This window comes from Ambystoma mexicanum, chromosome 12, assembly GCF_040938575.1.
Source record: "Ambystoma mexicanum isolate Mex_15411 chromosome 12, UKY_AmexF1_1, whole genome shotgun sequence".
In the NCBI taxonomy this organism is placed as follows: Eukaryota; Metazoa; Chordata; class Amphibia; order Caudata; family Ambystomatidae; genus Ambystoma; species Ambystoma mexicanum.
The window spans coordinates 258525493-258545574 of record NC_090936.1 but is presented as its reverse complement, the minus strand read 5'-3'; the positions used below and the strand labels follow the sequence as shown (position 1 = coordinate 258545574).

General features: G+C 48.1%; 1 protein-coding gene across 1 annotated transcript in view; it reads right to left on the bottom strand.

Annotated features, from left to right (window-relative positions):
- PIK3C2G (phosphatidylinositol-4-phosphate 3-kinase catalytic subunit type 2 gamma) overlaps window positions 1–20082 on the bottom strand; it is a 3221975-nt gene that overhangs the window by 2340045 nt on the left and 861848 nt on the right. The window contains exon 9 of the mRNA XM_069628394.1: window positions 4857–4970. Coding sequence (XP_069484495.1) covers window positions 4857–4970 — 114 coding nt within the window. The remainder of the gene's footprint in view (window positions 1–4856; window positions 4971–20082) is intronic.

The following is a 20082-nucleotide window of genomic DNA, read 5'->3' as shown; positions in this document are numbered from 1 at the left end:
CCTATACTTTATCATCAATGTTAAGAAGAGAGATAGGGCGATAAGAGCTACAGTATTTGGGGTCTCTACCTTCCTTCGGAATGACAGCGAGAAGGGCCTGAGAGAAGGATGGGGGGGCTTGGCCTGTGTCAAAGATGTGTTTGAACAGGGATGCAAGGAAGGGGGCGATGAATGTGGAGAAAGTCTTATAAAAACCAGGTGTGAAACCATCGTCTCCCGGGGCCTTTCCCGACTTTAGGCATTTTATGGCTTCTGTAAAGTCTTCTTCTGTGACTGGTGTATCTAAGGATTCGGCCTCCATGGATGTGAGTGTGGGGATCCGCACCTCTTTAAGGTATGTGCCAATACTTCCTAAGGGAGGGGGGGTCACATGTATATAAATCTTCATAAAAGAAGGCAAATGCTTCTTGTATACCATCGGGAGATGTTACTATCGTATCTGTGAGGGTGCCCTCTGTCCTCTCAATGAGGTCAACCCATCTTTCTTCCTTCTGTGCTCGGAGACGAGCCGCCAGGAGGGCGTCTGCTTTGTCTCCCTTTTCATAGTATTTTTGTTTGAGGTATTGTAGGGTTTGAGCTGTTTTGCCCACAATAAGTATTTTCAGCTCCTCTCTGAGCTGACTGGCTTCGGCAATATACTTGGGTCTCTCACATGGGGAGGACTGTGCCAATTTTTGGGCTGTAGAGAGCTTCTCCCTAATATTCTTTTCTATCAGGGTGCGTTTCGTTCTCTTTTTTTTTGGCCCCTTCCCTAATGAGCACTCCCCTCAGGTGGCCTTGGCTGCCTCCCATACGGATGTCTTCCCAATCTCTCCTGTGTCATTGGTAGCAAAGAATTGCTCAATCTCGGTTTCAAGAGTTTCTTTGAAAACCGAGTCAGCCCATAAAGAGTCGTTACATCTCCATTTGGTGTTCCGGGGGGCCAGGTAGTTCCATATGTCCACCATAACCATATCATGATCCGACCATGCGGCGGGGTGTATATTTGCCGCGCGAAGTATGCACAGGAGGCCATCAGAGAGGAAGATGTAATCGATACGCGTGAGCGTGTCGTGGGGGAGGGAGTGGAAAGTGAAGCCTCTGTCCGCTGGATGCAAATGGCGGCAACTGTCAGTGAGGCCATATAGGTCAAGGGTTAGTTTGATTTCAGCTTCATCTCGGGAGGTGGGTGGGTCATGTGCATCGGCTCTAGTTTGTCTATCCAAAGAACTATCCATCCACGTATTAAAGTCTCCACCAAGAGCTATGTGCTCTTAGTCATGCTAAAAACCTTCTCAGTGATTTTGTGGAGAAACCTATTCTGCCCTTGGTTAGGCGCATAAAGTGTGGCAAGGGTGACAATTGTGCCTCGAATGTTTCCGACAACTATGAGAGCCCTTCCTTCCTTGTCCGACCATGTCTCAAGAGTTGTCATCCGGAGGCCTTTGAGAGTTAGGATCCCCACTCCCGCCTTTTTTAAGATACTAGAGCTCCAGAAGGAAGAGCCTACCTCGTGAGATGGGATCACTTTCTCTTCACCCCTTTGGTATCGTGTTTCTTGGAGAAATAGAATATCTATGTTTGATCTCTTGAATTCTCTGGCCACCATGGGTCGTTTTGTGGGGGAATTCAAACCCTTCACATTAAGTGTGCATATGCGTAATGTGTCTTTAGAGAATATAGGTGATATCTCGAGCTTCGTGTGAGTGTGTAAATGGCCAAGTCGCCTGCTTCATGGTCCGCGTCATGTTTGATAGTGCAGTGTGTGGTTCATCTTCTTTGAATTGGGTCTCAATTAGTCCTGAAGAGGTCAAGGGTTGACCCGTCCAGTTCATGTTCTGTCCCTTCATGTTCCCGTATTCTTCCACCCCCCAGGTCTGTCTTCTAATGCATTATATGTCTTTCTCCCACCCCACCCTCCCCTCTCTCCCCTCTCGACCCTACATTTGGCGTCTGACCCTTCCAGGTTAACATCACCCAGTCTGTCTCAGACCACCAATGGAAACCGCGAAACAAGAGGTCCTATCCTAATGTAAACATATATATATATAAAACATTGAGCCCCCAACCGTGTGCTCATAATCCAGCAAAAACAACTTACAAGTATGAATTCTGACCCCCTACTTAGGCATCATTCCAGTGTCTGTATTACCTCATATTTCTAACTGAGCACCCCAAACATGCAGGCCCCAATTCACCGTTTGTGCGACAGAAATTAATCAATTAGATCTGAAGTCTGACCTTGGGGTCGAGTACATCATTGGCGTGTGCTGAGCATAAATTCCCACATCAGACACACCCAAGTCACTCCACTCTACCTCGGGCGGTGCCCGAGCGTGCCACTCACCCCACCGCTCCTTTGCCTCGTGCGGTCTGGTGTGACAGTCTGGAATCCAGGTTAATGCTCCATATCCTGTGAATTGTTCATCCTCCGGAAGTTCCTGGAACCCTGAATCCTTCTGCGCCGCGGGCCCTTAGTGCGCCATTCACTCTCCTCTCTCCTTGACTCACCAAGGGAGGATCCGTCCCCCTGGGGACACAACAGGTCGGCTATACAGTCTGCAATGTCCTTTTCCGAAACAAGTTTCATTGTCGAGCCTTCCCACTCAAAGGTGAGTGAGAACGGATAGACCCACCGGTATCTAACACCTTTGTCTTTCAGCATCTTTGTAATTGGAGAGCACTTCTTCCTCATTGCCAACGTGAGTGATGATAAGTCTTGATAGAGTGAAATATTCGCATTGTCCAGTGAAAGTTGTGAAGTGTGTCTGGCCTTTTCTAAGATCTGGGCTCTATCCGCATAGTTGTGAAATCGAGCTAGGACCGATCTCGGGCCTCCTGGTCTGCCTCCAGCTCTGTGGATACGGTCAATTTTGGGTTCATCCACTGATTCATCCTTAAAGAGGAGCTTCAAAATGGTGTGCAGGGTTTGCTTTAGGTCTGAGTCGGTTTCGCCTTCTTTTTCGGGAACGCCGAACACACGTATGTTGTTACGGCGTTCCCTATTTTCAAGATCATCAACCTTTAGGCGTATTTCCTCCTCCCTGTGTTCTATTTATGCACTGCGGTGGTCTATTTGGGCCTCCAACGTGTTCAGGGAGGTTTGGTTATGCTCAACTTGTTCCAGCCCGTCCTCCATTTTGTCCATTCTTTGTGTAATTTTGTCAATTTTGCTGCCTATATCTGCTCTCATGCTTCTCATCTCTGTGAGCAGGTCAGCGACATCCGCCTTGGTTGCAGCAGCATCAGACCCTGCAGTCGACATCTTGAACTCAGTGGGTGACTTCAGGGGTCCGTGGGTTGGTGTAAACTTATATTTTGCCAGTTTGCCCTTAAGGTCCATGGACGGCGGGACCTCAACGAATAGGAGCGTGAATCTTAGCTATGAGTGGGAAGATTGCCTCGCCGGAATGGTCAATTGAGAAGTATGTGCTTGTGTATATGAGCTTTGTCCTCAAACAGCCTCTTTCATGTGATCCAATGACCTTTGGTTCTTCTTGTTTCTATTTTATTTGATTGAGGAGTTTCCTGTATTGTAGGACATTGAAAGGTTCTGGGGGGGTTCCCCTGGGAGAGAGAGACCTCTGTCTGTGGTCTGCGTACGACCACCTTAAGCAATCCTCATGCATGTGGCCCACTCCAGGTGGAATGTTGGAGTTCTGTTCCTGGATCCGGTAAGCTTCGGAGTTTGCGTGGGAGCTGAGGAGGGCACACGCCCTGGCAGACAGGGGCCCAACCCTCAGCCCTTTGTAGCCTGAGGAAGTTCTTCTAGCGCCCTTTTTTTGGGGCCCAAGGCACTGTGGCTCGCTCCACCTCTCCGGGGTCCCGGTGCCATATTGTCAGACCCAGCTGGTGACTGTGCCCCTCGCGAGACAAGAATCGGGGGCAGGGCGCCATAGGGGAATGCGGACTGCGAAAGGCGCTTCGTCGTTCACAGGGCCCACTCCACGCACAACCTTCCAGCCATGGTGGGACCCGAGAGAGGGCCCGCTGCCCGCTCTGTTCGTGGCGTCGGAGGAGACTCTACTTATGGTAAGCGGCAGGGACAACTTGAGCGGGGGGGCCGGGAAGCCGGCGCTGCGTCGCCGCAGGGCAAAGATGGTTCCACGCTACGCACCCGTGGCAAAAGAGACAGCGGAGACTGTGTAAGCTGGGCCCACTCCAGAGCAGTCCCCTCAAGGGGGCACCCTGTGTCCGTGCGGCCCTCTTCTGGGCCCTGTGTTCTCGGACGTGGGGTTGTGCAAAACCTCCTAAGGGCCGTAAATCATTTAGGTGGGCACCATGGGGCCGGGCGTACCTGTGTGCAAGTGCCTTTCGATGGGCCCCGGCAGCGGGGTGCGCCGCCGAACTCTCCCTGGTACTGCGCGTATCATGGCTCTGTGATCGCCTGAGTGAGTGGCGGGAGCTTGCACGCCTTCTCTGCCTTTGTGCGCCGAGTCATGCAGAGGGGGTTTCTCCATGAAAAAAGCTTTGTTTCAATTCGGGGTTTCTCCCAGTGCGTCCTGAACACTTCCGACGCTAATTTCTGTCGATGTTATGGCTGGGGGGGGTCTCGTGATGGGGGCTCACTCCACTTTCGGGACCCTTGCGCAGAGCCTACATGGAAAGTAAACCCATCTGTGCGCCCCCTGGTGGCCAATCCCATAATGTTTTTCACACCATGGTTCACAATATCCCTTTCTTTGATGGAAAAAATTCCCAAATTCACCTCCTTTCTGCAGCTTATAATAATCTTCTTGTTTTCAGGAATTCAAAACTCATGCCATCCATCTTGTTTCTTACATAGTGTAACTTGTGATGCTAAATTGCTCTTTACATCGTAGAGCTTTCACTGTAATGAAATACCAAATAATACATGCAACTTAAAATGTTCTTACCTGTACAGATGCAAAATTAAGTGCCTGGACGGCATCCATAATCTCCTTTGTTTCAACACAGGAAAGCAAATAGCAAATTGTTTTGACTTCTTTCATTACAGCACTCAAAGGACACTATTAAAAAAAAAAAAAAAGAAAAGATTACAGAATTAAACACTATGCATTCTGGTTGCTGCACAATTTAAAACCCGACTTATCTCGTGATTTTGATTTCATGTCCATAAAAGTATAATACAGCTACAGGTTCTTTTCCACTGCATTTACATTGTGGTCATTAAGACTTGGACACAAGAGTTGCATATTGATTGGCAAAGATTAATTAATAACAAAAATGGAGGTGCGGTGCTGGAAATGCATTGGAGGGACAGGGACTCCCTGTCCTTGTCCTCTACTCCCTTATCATGTGTGCTCTGTGTTATTGTCTGCACAGGAGTCTAGTTGGGACCCCTGCTAGAGCAGCTCTTCCTCTTTTTGTTTGTGGTGAACAGAGACTCTGGGGATACCCTTATGGCAACCATGGGTGTATGTTTTAGGCACCTCTGTGTTGCTCACAGAGCAGGGTATGGGCTGGTGGCAGCGTCATGCTGATGTGACAGAAGCTCTGAGTATCCTCCATTTTGGGATACCCAGGCCCTACCATAGGAATCAGTGGATTCCTGATATAAGGCCAGATGGCCCCTGGGGCCTCTTGGTTTCTATTGCCTGTTACCTTGTTTTCCCAAAGTCCTGGGAAGCCCTGACTCTGTCCCTTCCCCTGACTGGCTGTTGGGTGGAAGAACCATGTAAGGTATTGTGGGTATGTCCAGGCCAGACTGTCTTGAGCCTTCCCAGGGACTGTATGTTGTGGGTACACCCTTTGGGTGTACCCACAACATGGAATGAAGTGGGTGACCAATATGCATTCTGTGTTATAGGTTTCTGGTTTATGTGTGTGACACAATGAATGAGACAGCCCTGCCTGAAACTGACATGAATGCAGTGTGGTGTGCCGAAAGGCTGGGTGCCTGCCACAATCCACATTTCTTGTTATGGTTGTCTGGGTGGAAGTGAATGGCCCGAATGGCCTGAATGCCTGTGAGCCTGATTGGCTGCCTGCATGTATGCCCTTCTCTGTGATTGGCTGACTGAGCCTGGCTCAGCCAGAGTGAATGAGGGACAGATGCATATAGCTGTGTCACACTTCGCTGTTCGCATCCTGCGCCGCTTCCAAACGGAAGGGTCCACGCGAAGAGGGGCACGCACAGATCTATTTACTTCCCGCATGGTGTGCGGAGCTTTGTCTCTCCATTCACCGCCCGATGGAAGTTACAGTGGAGAATGGCTTCAATAGACTGCAATTCCCATGCCGCTCCAGGTGTGTTGCCATGTGACCAGCTCCTCCAATCACGTTGCTCCGACACATTCTGGTCGCGGCTGCTTCCGCTTTCACTTTCTTAAAAGAAGCTGCGTTACTCGGTTTGCCGCTTCTGTTTGATGTTGACACCAGCCTTGTGAAGTTCTGTCTTCTTTATCTTGGATTATTGGTACAGACTCTCGCCTCTCTCATGGACTACCTTGCCCTTCGTTCTGTGTACTTCTCGCCAGTTTGTGTGCCAGGACTCCTTGCTTGCCATCAGGTTTTGCTCTTGCCTTCTGTTTGGTTCTGTCTCTGCCCGCCTGTATCCAAGACACCTCGCCTGTATTCCGGATTGCTCTTGCCTAGAGTTTTTGGTGCCTTTGCTGTCAGGTTGTGTATCAGGACTCCTTGCCCACTCCCTGACTGCCAAGCTGCGGTTTATAGTGATAATTTCGAAAACAATAATGTCGAAAGTCATTATTTCGGAAAAAAAATGTCGAAAATAAAATGTCAAATTAAATATATAATTTAAAGAAAACGTAATTCGACATTTTTTTTTCGAAATTATGACTGACCACCCAAGCTGCCTGCAGATATTCCTCTCCATCACCCTTTGTGCAGCTCTTGTCCGTTCCTTGGATCATGTCATCGCACAGCCTCGTACAGGACATGTCTGGACAGCGTTCCATCACAGTGAAACTACATGTGTCTTTTGTGCTTTCTGTGGAAATTGCCTTTAGCATACACTGTTTATTTTGGGCCATTCCCTCTACAGCACCATCTGAGAACGTCCTTTGCCAGCCTTACTGAACTCTGCTATCTAGGACTTTCTTGTATCCTACCACCACACTTCTGCTACCTCGATACTGGTACTTACATCTTCTGACTTCTTCAAGTGCACAGGTGGATGCTGCGCAGTGTGTGCACCAACCCGTACCTAGCACGCTCCTCGTGCCGATCGGGATTAGCACCCTCACTCACCTACCTTTTTTTTGTTTTACACTGTCGTCGTCCTCTTTGGATTATTCCCAATACACCAAGTGGTAAGAATAACTCCTTTCCTCTGAAACATCCACTGGTTTCCCGAATAGATCCTATAGCTATATTTTGTATTATAGGTAGGAAGATCTGTGTCCCTAGTAACAAGTCAGGAAGAGTACATACCAGGTATATTCTATATAGTTTTGAGTATTACTGTCTGCATACCTGTCACGTGTATTTCATTACTACTTCTTTATTTGCAGCTGTTTTCGTGGCGGTACAGTCTTCCCGCTCTAATGAGTGATCAAACTCTCTTTACTGTTGCATTCAGTAGAGGGTCATATCATTAAAAAGATCTTATACCCTCAAAGAGAGGAGGCTCGGTTGGAGGCTCCAACCGAGCTCTTCAATCAAAACACAGAGCAACAGACGTGGTCTCCTGCTTTAACTCATCCTTCAGTTGGTGAGTAAAAAGCTGGGGACCTCTCACTTATCAATTTGTTCAGAAGCTGTAGTCTAAACTTGAAGCAGATCCTTCAAGCCCAGCTGGAGAACATTGCTGCTGCATTTCCTTTGATGTAATCCAAGAGCTGTTGAGTCTGTCGAGGACTGATCCAAGAAGGACCTGGCTAAGAGACTTCTCCCCCCGAGATACGAGGGACCATCGTGCAAAAACTGCTGTTCTTCATTGAGGTACCCTGGATGCCAGTTCTGTGAGTCTGACGTCCAGAGAAGGGGTCGCTGAAATCCTGAAGAGAGCGCCTGGACATCGAGGATCCATTGACATCGACCCAGGGTTTGGAAGATTTCTGTAACCGCTGGAAGCCAAGTCGAATTGCCCAGAAGTGGGGACACCTACACACTGTGCTGCTTGACGCCCGGAACCATGAATGCTCCACCTTGCCTAAGAACCTTTTGACAGAGGGCTTCCTTGACATCACTGTCGACCACTTTGTCCCACCGGAGAAAGTGGAGGTTGCTGTCTACCAAGGAAAGTCTGTCGGTGTGTTTCTCACCACCAGATGCTGACAAAAAAGTACTGATGACAATGATGGAGTGAAGATCCGAGGTCCAGTCAATGGTTGAGTCCCGATCGCCAAAGCTATCCCGAGGTGCGTGCTGTGCCTGCAGCACCAACAGGCCAGAGGACCGCCAAACGTGACTCCCTGCATCCATCACTGTCAAAGGTTTTGCAAGTCCACATAGTCATATTTGCGGCACCAAAGACTTTGCATCAAGGTCTACCGCACGCCTCACCTTCCCAGGGCTTCCACCATCAAGGAAACGATCCTCAAAGAGCACAGCAAAGATCAAAGGTGCTGTATCAGCCCCAGTGTTCCACTTTTCCTCGAGGTTCTCTAAGCACACCGACTCCTGCTTGAAAGGGAGTACACCCACGAAAGATCCTGTCGACGAACCATCCAATAAACTCTTACACTTCAGGTACGTTGGGGTGGTTGAACTTTTTAACTAAGAAGCAAGGCTTATTGAGCATGTACGGACTGGGCTTGTTAATTCTTTCATTACAGGTTGCCCAGGTGGGGGGATCCTCATTCAGAAATGTGCACCTATATCGATAGAAAGCATTCTGCCAATGCTTAACATAGCATTTCGGTGCTGGACTGCCCTTGTGGGCGGGACAAAGACTGATATGCAAATGGATATTTCCCATCTGTGAAGGTACAGTGAGCAAAAAGCAATGGCTGCGAACTCTCAATGTGGTTAATAACCACTGAACAGGTTATCATGCCTTGTTCTTTCGAGAGAGGGGCGCCTGCTACCTTTTTTGTATTTTTGAAAGGAACTTGGTGTTGGTCACCCTAGGTTACCTGGGGGCAACCAGACGTGGACTCCCTGCTCACTGTGCTTAGAGAGGCTCAGCTTCACCTCACTGATGATGCCCAACAAGGCTGAAACACGTGTATGGGGTTGCTGATGGTACTCTTGTTCAGAGAGGAATTGCCATAGCATTTCGGTGCTGGACTGCCCTTGTGGGCGGGACAAAGACTGATATGCAAATGGATATTTCCCATCTGTGAAGGTACAGTGAGCAAAAAGCAATGGCTGCGAACTCTCAATGTGGTTAATAACCACTGAACAGGTTATCATGCCTTGTTCTTTCGAGAGAGGGGCGCCTGCTACCTTTTTGTATTTTTGAAAGGAACTTGGGGTTGGTCACCCTAGGTTACCTGGGGGCAACCAGACGTGGACTCCCTGCTCACTGTGCTTAGAGAGGCTCAGCTTCACCTCACTGATGATGCCCAACAAGGCTGAAACACGTGTATGGGGTTGCTGATGGTACTCTTGTTCAGAGAGGAATTGCCATAGCATTTCGGTGCTGGACTGCCCTTGTGGGTGGGACAAAGACTGATATGCAAATGGGTATTTCCCATCTGTGAAGGTACAGTGAGCAAAAAGCAATGGCTGCAAACTCTCAAAGTGGTTAATAACCACTGAACAGGTTATCATGCCTTGTTCTTTCGAGAGAGGGGCGCCTGCTACCTTTTTTTGTATTTTTGAAAGGAACTTGGCGTTGGTCACCCTAGGTTACCTGGGGGCAACCAGACGTGGACTCCCTGCTCACTGTGCTTAGAGAGGCTCAGCTTCACCTCACTGATGATGCCCAACAAGGCTGAAACACGTGTATGGGGTTGCTGATGGTACTCTTGTTCAGAGAGGAATTGCCATAGCATTTCGGTGCTGGACTGCCCTTGTGGGCAGGACAAAGACTGATATGCAAATGGATATTTCCCATCGGTGAAGGTACAGTGAGCAAAAAGCAATGGCTGCGAACTCTCAATGTGGTTAATAACCACTTAACAGGTTATCATGCCTTGTTCTTTCGAGAGAGGGGCGCCTGCTACCTTTTTTGTATTTTTGAAAGGAACTTGGGGTTGGTCCCCCTAGGTTACCTGGGGGCAACCAGACGTGGACTCCCTGCTCACTGTGCTTAGAGAGGCTCAGCTTCACCTCACTGATGATGCCCAACAAGGCTGAAACACGTATATGGGGTTGCTGATGGTACTCTTGTTCAGAGAGGAATTGCCATAGCATTTCGGTGCTGGACTGCCCTTGTGGGCGGGACAAAGACTGATATGCAAATGGATATTTCCCATCTGTGAAGGTACAGTGAGCAAAAAGCAATGGCTGCGAACTCTCAATGTGGTTAATAACCACTGAACAGGTTATCATGCCTTGTTCTTTCGAGAGAGGGGCTCCTGCTACCTTTTTTGTATTAATGCTTAACCTTAACCTGCCTTCCTTCCTTATTATCTATGCTGATACACCTTACTGAATGATTTGTGCTATTATAACTGCCAGCATTTGATGCATCTTAAAGGAATCTAATGTCGAAGCGTGGTACCACATAGAATTGTATAGATTTGTCTTTATAGAATTACCAGAGTACAAAGTGTGTTATTGAATAGTGTATATATTGCTGAACCTTATGTTCTATAAAGAACTGTGTTAGAAAATAACATAGTTTGTGGACATTACTTTGTGGGAGCTTGGGGACTCACTGTACTTAAGAACCAGCCTGCATCAACTCCTGGGAGATTAAGCCGTGGTTGCTCATCCATAGCTCTCATATAGAGAACCTTGGCTGGGGTGATCTGTGTCTCTACCCTACCAAGAGGCAGAAATACAGATACCCCCCTCCAGTCTTTACAGGGGGTTGGAGGAAATCCGAGCTAACCCTATCTCTCAGAGGGCTTTCCCTGCCTTAACAAAACTACCTAATGAAACTGTATCAGAATGTCCAAAGCAAAGTTTGCCGGTATGCAGTGATAAAATTGCGGCAAAAATGTCGCCTGTACAAAATATCACGGCAAAAATGCTGTGGTTTGATCCAATAAAGGTGTACCCCATTACACAATTTATGGGGAGCTGGGGTTGTGGGGGTGTCCCCCGCTCTCCTTAAATGGTATAATGGTCCGGGGGTTGCAGGGGTGTCCCAAGCATCCTTTACATGGATTGCGGCGGCAAAACCACTGCATTTTTGCTGCGATTTGGAACCAGTTTGCCGCCCTGGTTCTAAATTCTAAACTATGCATCACAAGCTAAACTCAACATAAGGTGAAAAGGGAAATTTCTCTTGGCTGTCAACCTGCAGCCCAGCTTCGTAGTTCCATATAAAAGTTCCAAAAAGGTGTTGAAAAAAGAAATGGTTCCACTAGACTCAAGGGGATGATACCCTTCCTCAGTGTCTTTCCATGCTTTCTCCAAATTGTCTCTGTGTCTCTGGTTTTCAATGTAGGTCCTTAGCTTGACTCAGCATCCTTGATTCCAAGGCCTTGTGACAAGTAATAATAGTCCGGTTACCTTTCCAAGCCGTTTTGAGGGTCCTAGACCCTTTGTGAGCAGATCCGGCTCCCAGGTACTGTGATGAAGACAAATAGCCTGGATTTCTCTCCCAAGCTGTGACACGGGTCCCAGACCCTTTCTGGGCAGACCTGGCTCCCAGGTACTGCAACAAAGAATAATATGTAGAGTTCGTCCTCTCAATTGCTACGGGTCTCAGACTGTTCTCAGTATGCCACCTTGGTTCACTCTTCTGTCAAGTACGGTACTCTTTCCGTTCTCACAGGTATCTCTCACTGGTTTTGTTTCCAGTCAAAAGTTTACTCTCCTCTATTATACAATTGTACCCAACATGTGCACTCTTACAATTCAATATGATTACTATAGTTTCAAAAGCATTTTATGCTGAAAATTCTCCGAGGCAGGTTGCTATTCACTAATATTTCAATGTATTGGTATGTTTCTTTATTTTCACAGCATTCATTTAGAGCATATTTTATTTATTTGTGCTGCAAAGTTAATTTTTTGGAAAAAATATTCAAAATGCTGAAATGAACATGAAATCATGGTAAAGAAATTAAAAATCATCCATTGACATACTAACAAAACATTAAAACAAAAACACTACGTGCTGCTAAAACCAATTAACACTCAAAATGACATGTTTAGACTTAGAGTCTACGTCTTCAATCCTATAGAGAATTTTCAGCATAAAATGCTTTTGAAACTGTAATAATTGTATTGATTTGTAAGAGTGCACATGTTTAGTACAATTATGTAATTTTGTTCGGTCATACTCCAGTACTCAACATTAGGGGTTTACCTTATGCATTGTTGGTTTACTCTTCTGCCAAGGTCTCTGAGTGTCCCTTGTATATGCAAGCTTTGTATTCCTCTCTAGTACTGTTTGGGATGCATTTTCCCAGTATGGGTCCCAGACCCCCTTCACTTGGTTACTCTCAGAGTTCTCTTTGTCTGACTTCTCTTCAACCCACAGCCTTGGTTTACTCCCATGCCAAGGTCTGCGACTACCACTTGTATATTGAAAAATTGTATTCCTCTTGATTGCTGATCAGGATATGCTTCTCCCAATACAGTTCCCAGACCCCCTTGACTTGGTTACATTGTTCCGGTGAAGATTGCGTCTGTATTTTTCTAAGGGTCTCCTTCACCATCTGGGGCTCCCAAACCTTGGGATTAGCAATTCTAGTACCTGCAGGGTCTTGGCCGTCACCCACCAGTTGCTCATAGGTCTCCCAGGATCTTCGGCGGCTTCTCTGGCTCACCGGGTCCATACTGGCTTCCACACATCTCCTCTGCAGTTCCGCTCTGGTTTTTCTGCACTCCAGCACCTTCGTTCACTGGCGAGTATCTCTCCTCTTCTCCTGCCTGCATTCTGCTTCACAGGTCTCTCGTCATTGTGCCTCTCTCCCGGACAATCTCTGCTTGTCTGCGCGTAGCCTGCCAAGCTCTCAGTCCATGCCGAACTGAAGACACCATTGTTCTCTTCACTCTGTGCTTTTGAATGATAGCTGACCAATAAGATAATTCAAAAGACTAGAGCATGTGTGTTCGTTCGTGTCAGTAATCTTCATTACTCTTGGCCTCTTCCTCATCCCAGTACTCTCTACTTGGGATACACCGTACAAATACATGGGAGCACTAGGTAGTGTGGAATTGGAGGGTTTATGCAGGAAGGTGGGAGGGTTAAAGCGGCACTGTGTTTTCCCAGAATCGTCACTACTCTCAATGGGGTCCTCCCTCCTCATGAGATCCTCTCACTGAGCACCTCCCCCTGTGGGACTATCGGGTGGAGGCCACACCTCCCTGGCCTCATGGGAAGGGACTCCCACATCTAAAGCAGTGACAGTACCTGGCGATTCATCACACTTGGCACATTCACTCTGCGCCAGAGCCCAATAGCTGAAATATAGAGCAGTTACAGAATGCTTTAACAAATACTGTGTGTTAAAAGTATTATGTGGGCACATATGCCTAGTCACCTGAACTCTACATTAACAGCTCTGCATTGGCACAGAACAGATTCAAAGGTCACATATGCATTCCTGACAGTTGTTTGGACATAAGGTTCCCACAGGCAGAAGTGCCTTTTCAACAATGTCTGCACCTCTGATCTAAATTATAATAATTCTGTAATCTAGTCAGTCTGTTGGCATATAAATCTATAAATAGAAGGCATGCCTGGGCTGCTATGGTGGTTGCTAAAATCACACTATCATTATTATTATTTTTTTTTAATTGAAAACATGCTACAGTTTAGAACACGAGGTTCAAACTTGTGTTTCAAATACCTTAATACCAAATAAACATCAAGCATCACATTTTCTTAATTCAAAAAGAAAATCACAAAAATTAAAAATAAAGTACATTACAAAATGCCACCACATAATCTACCAAAGACGAAATCCTTAACGTTAGGTTCATTTGGGCGACGACCACTCTGTTTCTAGTTTTATCACAAAATACTTAGGGATCAGTTGTTAAAAGCATATCTAAGTAAGTTACTGTCGCACAGACAAGATTAATATTACTGCCCGAGAGGATCATGGCCCACCAAGCCGCCATTTCACCATCCAACCGAGCAAAATTACCAAGATGTAAAGTTCGTTGACTAGAAGTTTGAGGACATTCAGTTACTAGATGTTTTAAGGATTCCGTCACTGAGTGGCAAAAACGACAAAGATTGTCAGTAACTGATTTGTCGTGGCGTTGCCACAGAATCTCTTTAGTTTTCAAGGTGTTCGTGCACATTCTGAGAAATTAAGTTCGATGGTGGCGAGATGGACAGTGGAGCAAATACCTGGACTGCACATTTAGTTTTTTCTGAGGGCCTCCAAGAGACATGGTGGGAAGTAAAGTAACTTGTTTCTCCTGGTTAATGATCCAAGCCCACGCCTCAATTTCTTTTGGGCATATTGTGGACGTAGCAGCAAGTCCTCTTTGTCAATGTCAGCTGCACACAAAAATGCAAGAGTTTGCCGAGTCCAGAGATTTAATAAACCTGAACACTCCATTCCTGACTTGCTGACAAATATTCGATATGCTGGCTCGGGAGATTCAAGATAGAACTTTTGCAGCATCAACATGGATTTCCATACGATTCTACTGAAAAGCGAGTTCAGTGACAGTTCGTGCATTAGAATCACCATGGATACTGATTGGGGCATTTTCAAAACATATCACCAAAAGCGGCCCTCTAGCATATGCCAGATTTGTTCGCTGATGTTCCAACCTGCCTCGGCCCCAAAGGTGATAACTGGCACCACTTTTTGAATGTAAAAGGTCAAGACGGGAGCAATTATAAAGCCACAGCAATTTGGTATCACACTAGTGTCACCTCTGTGAAAAGGGTCTAGCTCAGTCAAGTATGAGGTGGATTACTGTCTGGTCTGACGGTCTCAAATACAGCCATGTGAAACAATGGCCAGGGTGCTGACCCTTTGATTCTCTCACAGGAAGCTTAACTCCTTCCCCCTGGCAACAGGAAATTCCTTGGTCTCTTGTGAACCAGTGTCTCAAAGGCAGCACTGTCATAACAAAGCCACTCACCCTTTTAAGTCAGCTAGCATGGCTAGCATGGGAAGGGGACACATTTAGAGTACCCAGAAGGATGAGGTGGGCTGAGAGACGTGTCCCACCATTTAATTTCTGCTAGGGCTCTCATCCCTTTACTGTCCACTCAATTTCCGGCAAGCTGGGTACTCTGGGCGAGATGTCATAAATTGAAGAACACTTGTTACAAAAACAAAGATTGGACTCCTTATCGTTGGCTTGCTTTGGACTAATCCCCATTGACATTTTGCTTTTCAAAGGAAAGGGGCATCCACATTTGGACTATAAGTATTAACTGCACTACTGTTGGAAGCACTGGCTACTTCAAAGACCTCTGCCACAGGTGAAGACAGACGGCATTAAAGGCAGAGTTAAGTTCTGTCCCCGTGCCCTAACCATCCCCAGAGAACAGTGGGGGTGACTGTTGCTGGATCAAGGTCAGGTGAAGGACCCCTGTAGCTGACTGCCAACTGCCTGTAGTGGGAGTGCAGTAAATACGGCTCACCTTGTCCTAGAGCACCCGGATTCGGACTGCCAGCCGCCCAAAAGGATAAGAGAATCTCTAATCCTGTTTCACCCTCTCAAGATCGCTTCAACAACACTCAATGACTTCAAGTGAGCACAGGACCTGCCGTGCTGCTTTCGGAACGCTTTGAACTTTTAGCTGCTTTTGTGTCTCTGAGCCATCTCAACGCTGTTGCACACCAATGAGGAGCATCGCTTCCACAACCCGATCACCGGCTCGTCTCTGTGGAAGATACCTACGCACCACTTTCCAAGTACCGGCTCAACCCTACAGAACATCGCCTTGACCGGATTCAATTGACAACTAAGCACACTGGAAGCAATTGTTTAGCATGCTGACACCCCAATGGACTAATTGATTTGACCAACTAACTGTTGGGACCCGTCAACTCGCATCATTTGGAGCACTGACTATCCACACAGAGATCTGTCTTGGAGCTGTCTCACGGGCCTAACTCCATTTCGACAGCAACTTGCCTGCAGGAAAGCACAGAGAATTTCAGCTGGACACTATCGAGCATCGATAGAAATGGCCCTCATTGCCTCTTGCCTTCCATCACCTGTTACCTTGATCTTCCCGAAGTCCCGGGAAGCCCTGCCTCTGTCCCTTTCCCCTGACTGGCTGTTGGGTGGGAGTTCCGTAAATGGTAGTGTGGGGAAGTGCCGACCAGACTGGTTGGAGCCTTCTCAACGACCGTATGTTGCGGGTACGCCTGTGGGTGGGACCTGGGTGAATGGAGTGTGTGACAAATATACATTCTATGTTGTGGCTGTCTAGTATATGGTGTTTAACACAATGGTTGAGACAGCCCTGCCCGAAACCGGTATGAATGCAGTTTGTAGTGTTGAATGGCTCGGTACTTGTCCCAATACACATAACTTGATGTGAGTGTCTGGAGAGAAGTGAATGGCCTGAATACCTTGTGTGCCTGATTGGCTGCCTGCCTGCATGAATGCCCGTAGTCGTGATTGGATGCTTGAGTGTGACCCAGCGGAATGAATGGGAGATCAACAGTATATCTGGGGACCTCTCACTGCTAGGAATCGTGTTCAGAAGCTGAAGTCCACTACGAGGAGTAACTGGAGTAACTGAAGCTTGATCCTGAAGCCCTGCTGGATGAGAAGAATTGCTGTTACTCTCCATCGCAATATGAAGGCTGCTGTGCTTCAAGAACTGACCTAGAGAGGACCTGGTAAGGCGCCCTCTTCCCGAGCTACGAGGGACCATCGTGCACAGCTGATCTTTGCCTAAGCTCTATGGTAGACAGACCTTCGACAGGCTGCCGTCCCGATACGGGGACTGCTGCGGAACAAGGAGAAGCGCCCAGACTGTTGTCCGCCACTGTCGACGACCACCGTCGCCGACTGGAGCCGCTGTGCTCCCGTTGCCTAAGAACTTCATTGATCCAAGGACACTCTCGTCCGCATCGTTACCGCTGTATCCTGCTGGAGAAGGCCTGACCGTCGACGCGCCGAGGAGCCTCTGCCGGTGGGTTTCCCGCCACCCAAAGACCACAGAGACACTGACGACTCGACTCGACGCCCTTGCTGGGCCACAGTTCTTCAACTCTTTGCGGTCCAGAACTATCGACACCGAGGTGCCCCGCATGCCTCTTCCTGGCAGGACGTTTACGCTTCCCCGTCAACGAGCACCGCTAGGAACGACGTGGCCACTTCACCATCGTAGCTCGACCTGTTCTCCGTCAGACGTTCGACGACCCGTGACTCCTGCCTGAAAGGGAGGACACTCAAGAAGGGTTGTCGATTTCCCCGACGAGGAACACTACAACGCCAGGTACTTTGGGGTTGCAGAACTATTGGAAAGTCTAGTGTGAACAATATATGGACTGGGCTTGTATCTTTCTTCTACAGTTTGCCCAGGTGGGGGATCTCCACACAGAGCTGTGTTTAACGGTAGTTACCAGTATTCTGCCTATTGCTCAACCAGCTTTCCTTCCTCTCTCTACTGCTGGTTTCCTCTTTATTTTGATCTGTGTGTCATTCTGACCGTATGCACTTTAATAAGATCTAATAACGTTAGTGGTACCACTTTAGAATTGTACATATTTACCATTGTTGATTTTTGGAGTACAAAGTGAGTTATCGTGATCGTGTATATGTCAAGAATGGCACTCTGTCAAGAGTGGCACAGGGTACCCAGTTAGGTTTTGGGTGGCTGTGCTGAAGTAAGGTAGCAGATAAGCACACACAGCAGGAAGTTCAACAAGAAAGAAGAGTAGGAAACTGTAGCTGTGAGCCAAAAGGGGCAAAAGATACAAAGGTACAAACAAACTGGATTCCCTCTTGGGGTGTATGCTGAAATGGGAAAGAGTGTTCCACGAACCTTAGGAAACTCCAGCCTTCTGCACAGATTGCTATAACAGATACCCACGCTGTATGCTCATGGCTGGGAACAACAGCAGTGGGTGTCTGTAACACTGAAAACGGGACAAGGGAAGGGGCAGAGGTTGCCTGCCGGAAACCAACAGGCAAGCTCTGTACAAAGGGGTTACATAAGACACATGAGAAGACAAGAACAGATATATCCAGCGAAAAGGAAGACAATGAGCAATCTAGCAGAAGGAAATGAAGGAAAGGCAGTTAGACTGAAGTAGATAACCTAAGGTGGAGAACAGAGGACTCAAGGAAGAGAACAAGGGAGCAGCAGTCAGGAAAACAGAAGGGCTGCAAAGTAGGAAGCAGGTCTGCAGTCAAGAGTGGCACTAGGTGCAGGCAAACTGTAGTGGACTGCGGAGGACTGTAGTAGGCTGCAAGGCAGGGAGTCCAGAAGAACAGGACAGACAGAAAGTAGTAGGCGACAGACAGAGAGCCCCAAAAGAAAAGGGCCACGAGGTAGGGAGCCCAGAGGAGCAGGGCCGTAGGTAGCTAAGTGTAATACAGGCTGTAAGGCAGAGGAGTGTAGCAAGCCGCAAGACAGGGATCCCAGAGGACAAGGGCTGTAGGCAGCGGAGGGAGACAGGCTGCAAGGAAGGAGCCCAGAGGACACGGGCTGTAGGCAGCGAAGAGGTGCAGACTGCAAGGTAGGGAGCCCAGAGGACAAGGGCTTGGAGACAGCAGAGGGTTGCAAGCTGCAAGGTAGGGAGCCCAGAGGACAAGGGCTGTAGGCAGCCGGAGTAAGGCAGGCTGTAGGCAGGGAGCCCAGAGGACAAGGACTGTAGGCAGCCAGAGTGAGGCAGGCTGCAGGGCGGGGAGCCCAGAGGACAAGGACCGTAGGCAGCCGGAGTGAGGCAGGCTGCAGGGCATGGAGCACAGAGGACAAGGACTGTAGGCAGCCGGAGTGAGGCAGGCGGCAGGGCAGGGAGCACAAAGGACAAGGACCGTAGGCAGCTGGAGTGAGGCAGGCTGCAGGGCAGGGAGCCCAGAGGACAAGGACCATAGGCAGCGGGAGTGAGGCAGGCTGCAGGGCAGGGAGCCCGGAAAGGGCACTGGATCAAAACAGGATAATGCAGCAACAGGAACAGCATACAAAGTATCGGGTCAAGGCAAACAGGAGCGGGGAGATCTCAAGATGCAAGACACTGTGCTCCTGCAGGCAGCTGCTTATATACAGCCCTGCCCTGTTCTGAGGCAGGCTAATTGACAGCACCTGCAGCAGCACACCTGAAGACAATCTGCCTCCTCCCTCTCTGGTCCTGAGCAGGTGGAAGCAGCACTGGCCGCTAGGGCTTCTGGGGATTGTGGTCCCAATAACGATGAATGAGAATAGCCAGGAATTAAGGACTGCAGCCAGGTGCATTATGGTAAACGTAGTTAATTGAATAAAATAAGAAAGAACCAAAGTTGAGCAAATGGAAATAAAAGACCAAGGCGTGAAAAGGAGTTGTTCAAGGAGTATTAGGAGGATAAATGAGTACCAAGTAGTCCATGATGGTTGCCAATGCATGCGCCAGTGGCGCGGGCATGACAGTATGCCCCTCTCCATGCCCCTCTCCAGGCCCTCTGAAGACTGACCAACAAGAAGAGCACGTCCAAGGCCTGTCACACCGCGAGAGAGTCTTATACCAAAAAGGCACATCACGAAACACCAAAAACTGTTTAATGCTGCAAGGTGCGAGTCTTGAAGGGAGGAGACATTACCAATGTTTCGAACCTTTGAGGTATAATTCAGAAAAGACAACTTCTTAGGGACCAAAAACCCAACAGTGCGTTCATGAACTGAGGAACTGTGGAGATGTGCGGCAGACTCCATGGAATATATTGCTTTGCAAGAAGTGGTCTTCCTTAGGACTGGCAATGGTACAGTGCTGAAAGGTGGAACCAGAGATTCAGCTGAATTGGTTGCACTAGGACGGTCGTCCAAATAGTCAGAAGCAGCAATGGCAACATGAAGATTTGCGACAGAGACTTCAGGAGTAACAAATGTTGCAGGAACACCACGAGTTGCAGGAAGATCAGGAATGGCAGTAGGAAGTTCAAATGCTGTAACAGCTGGAACTATAGGTCTCACAGGAGCACCAGCCGACAGGGACGCAACTGAGACTGATGGCG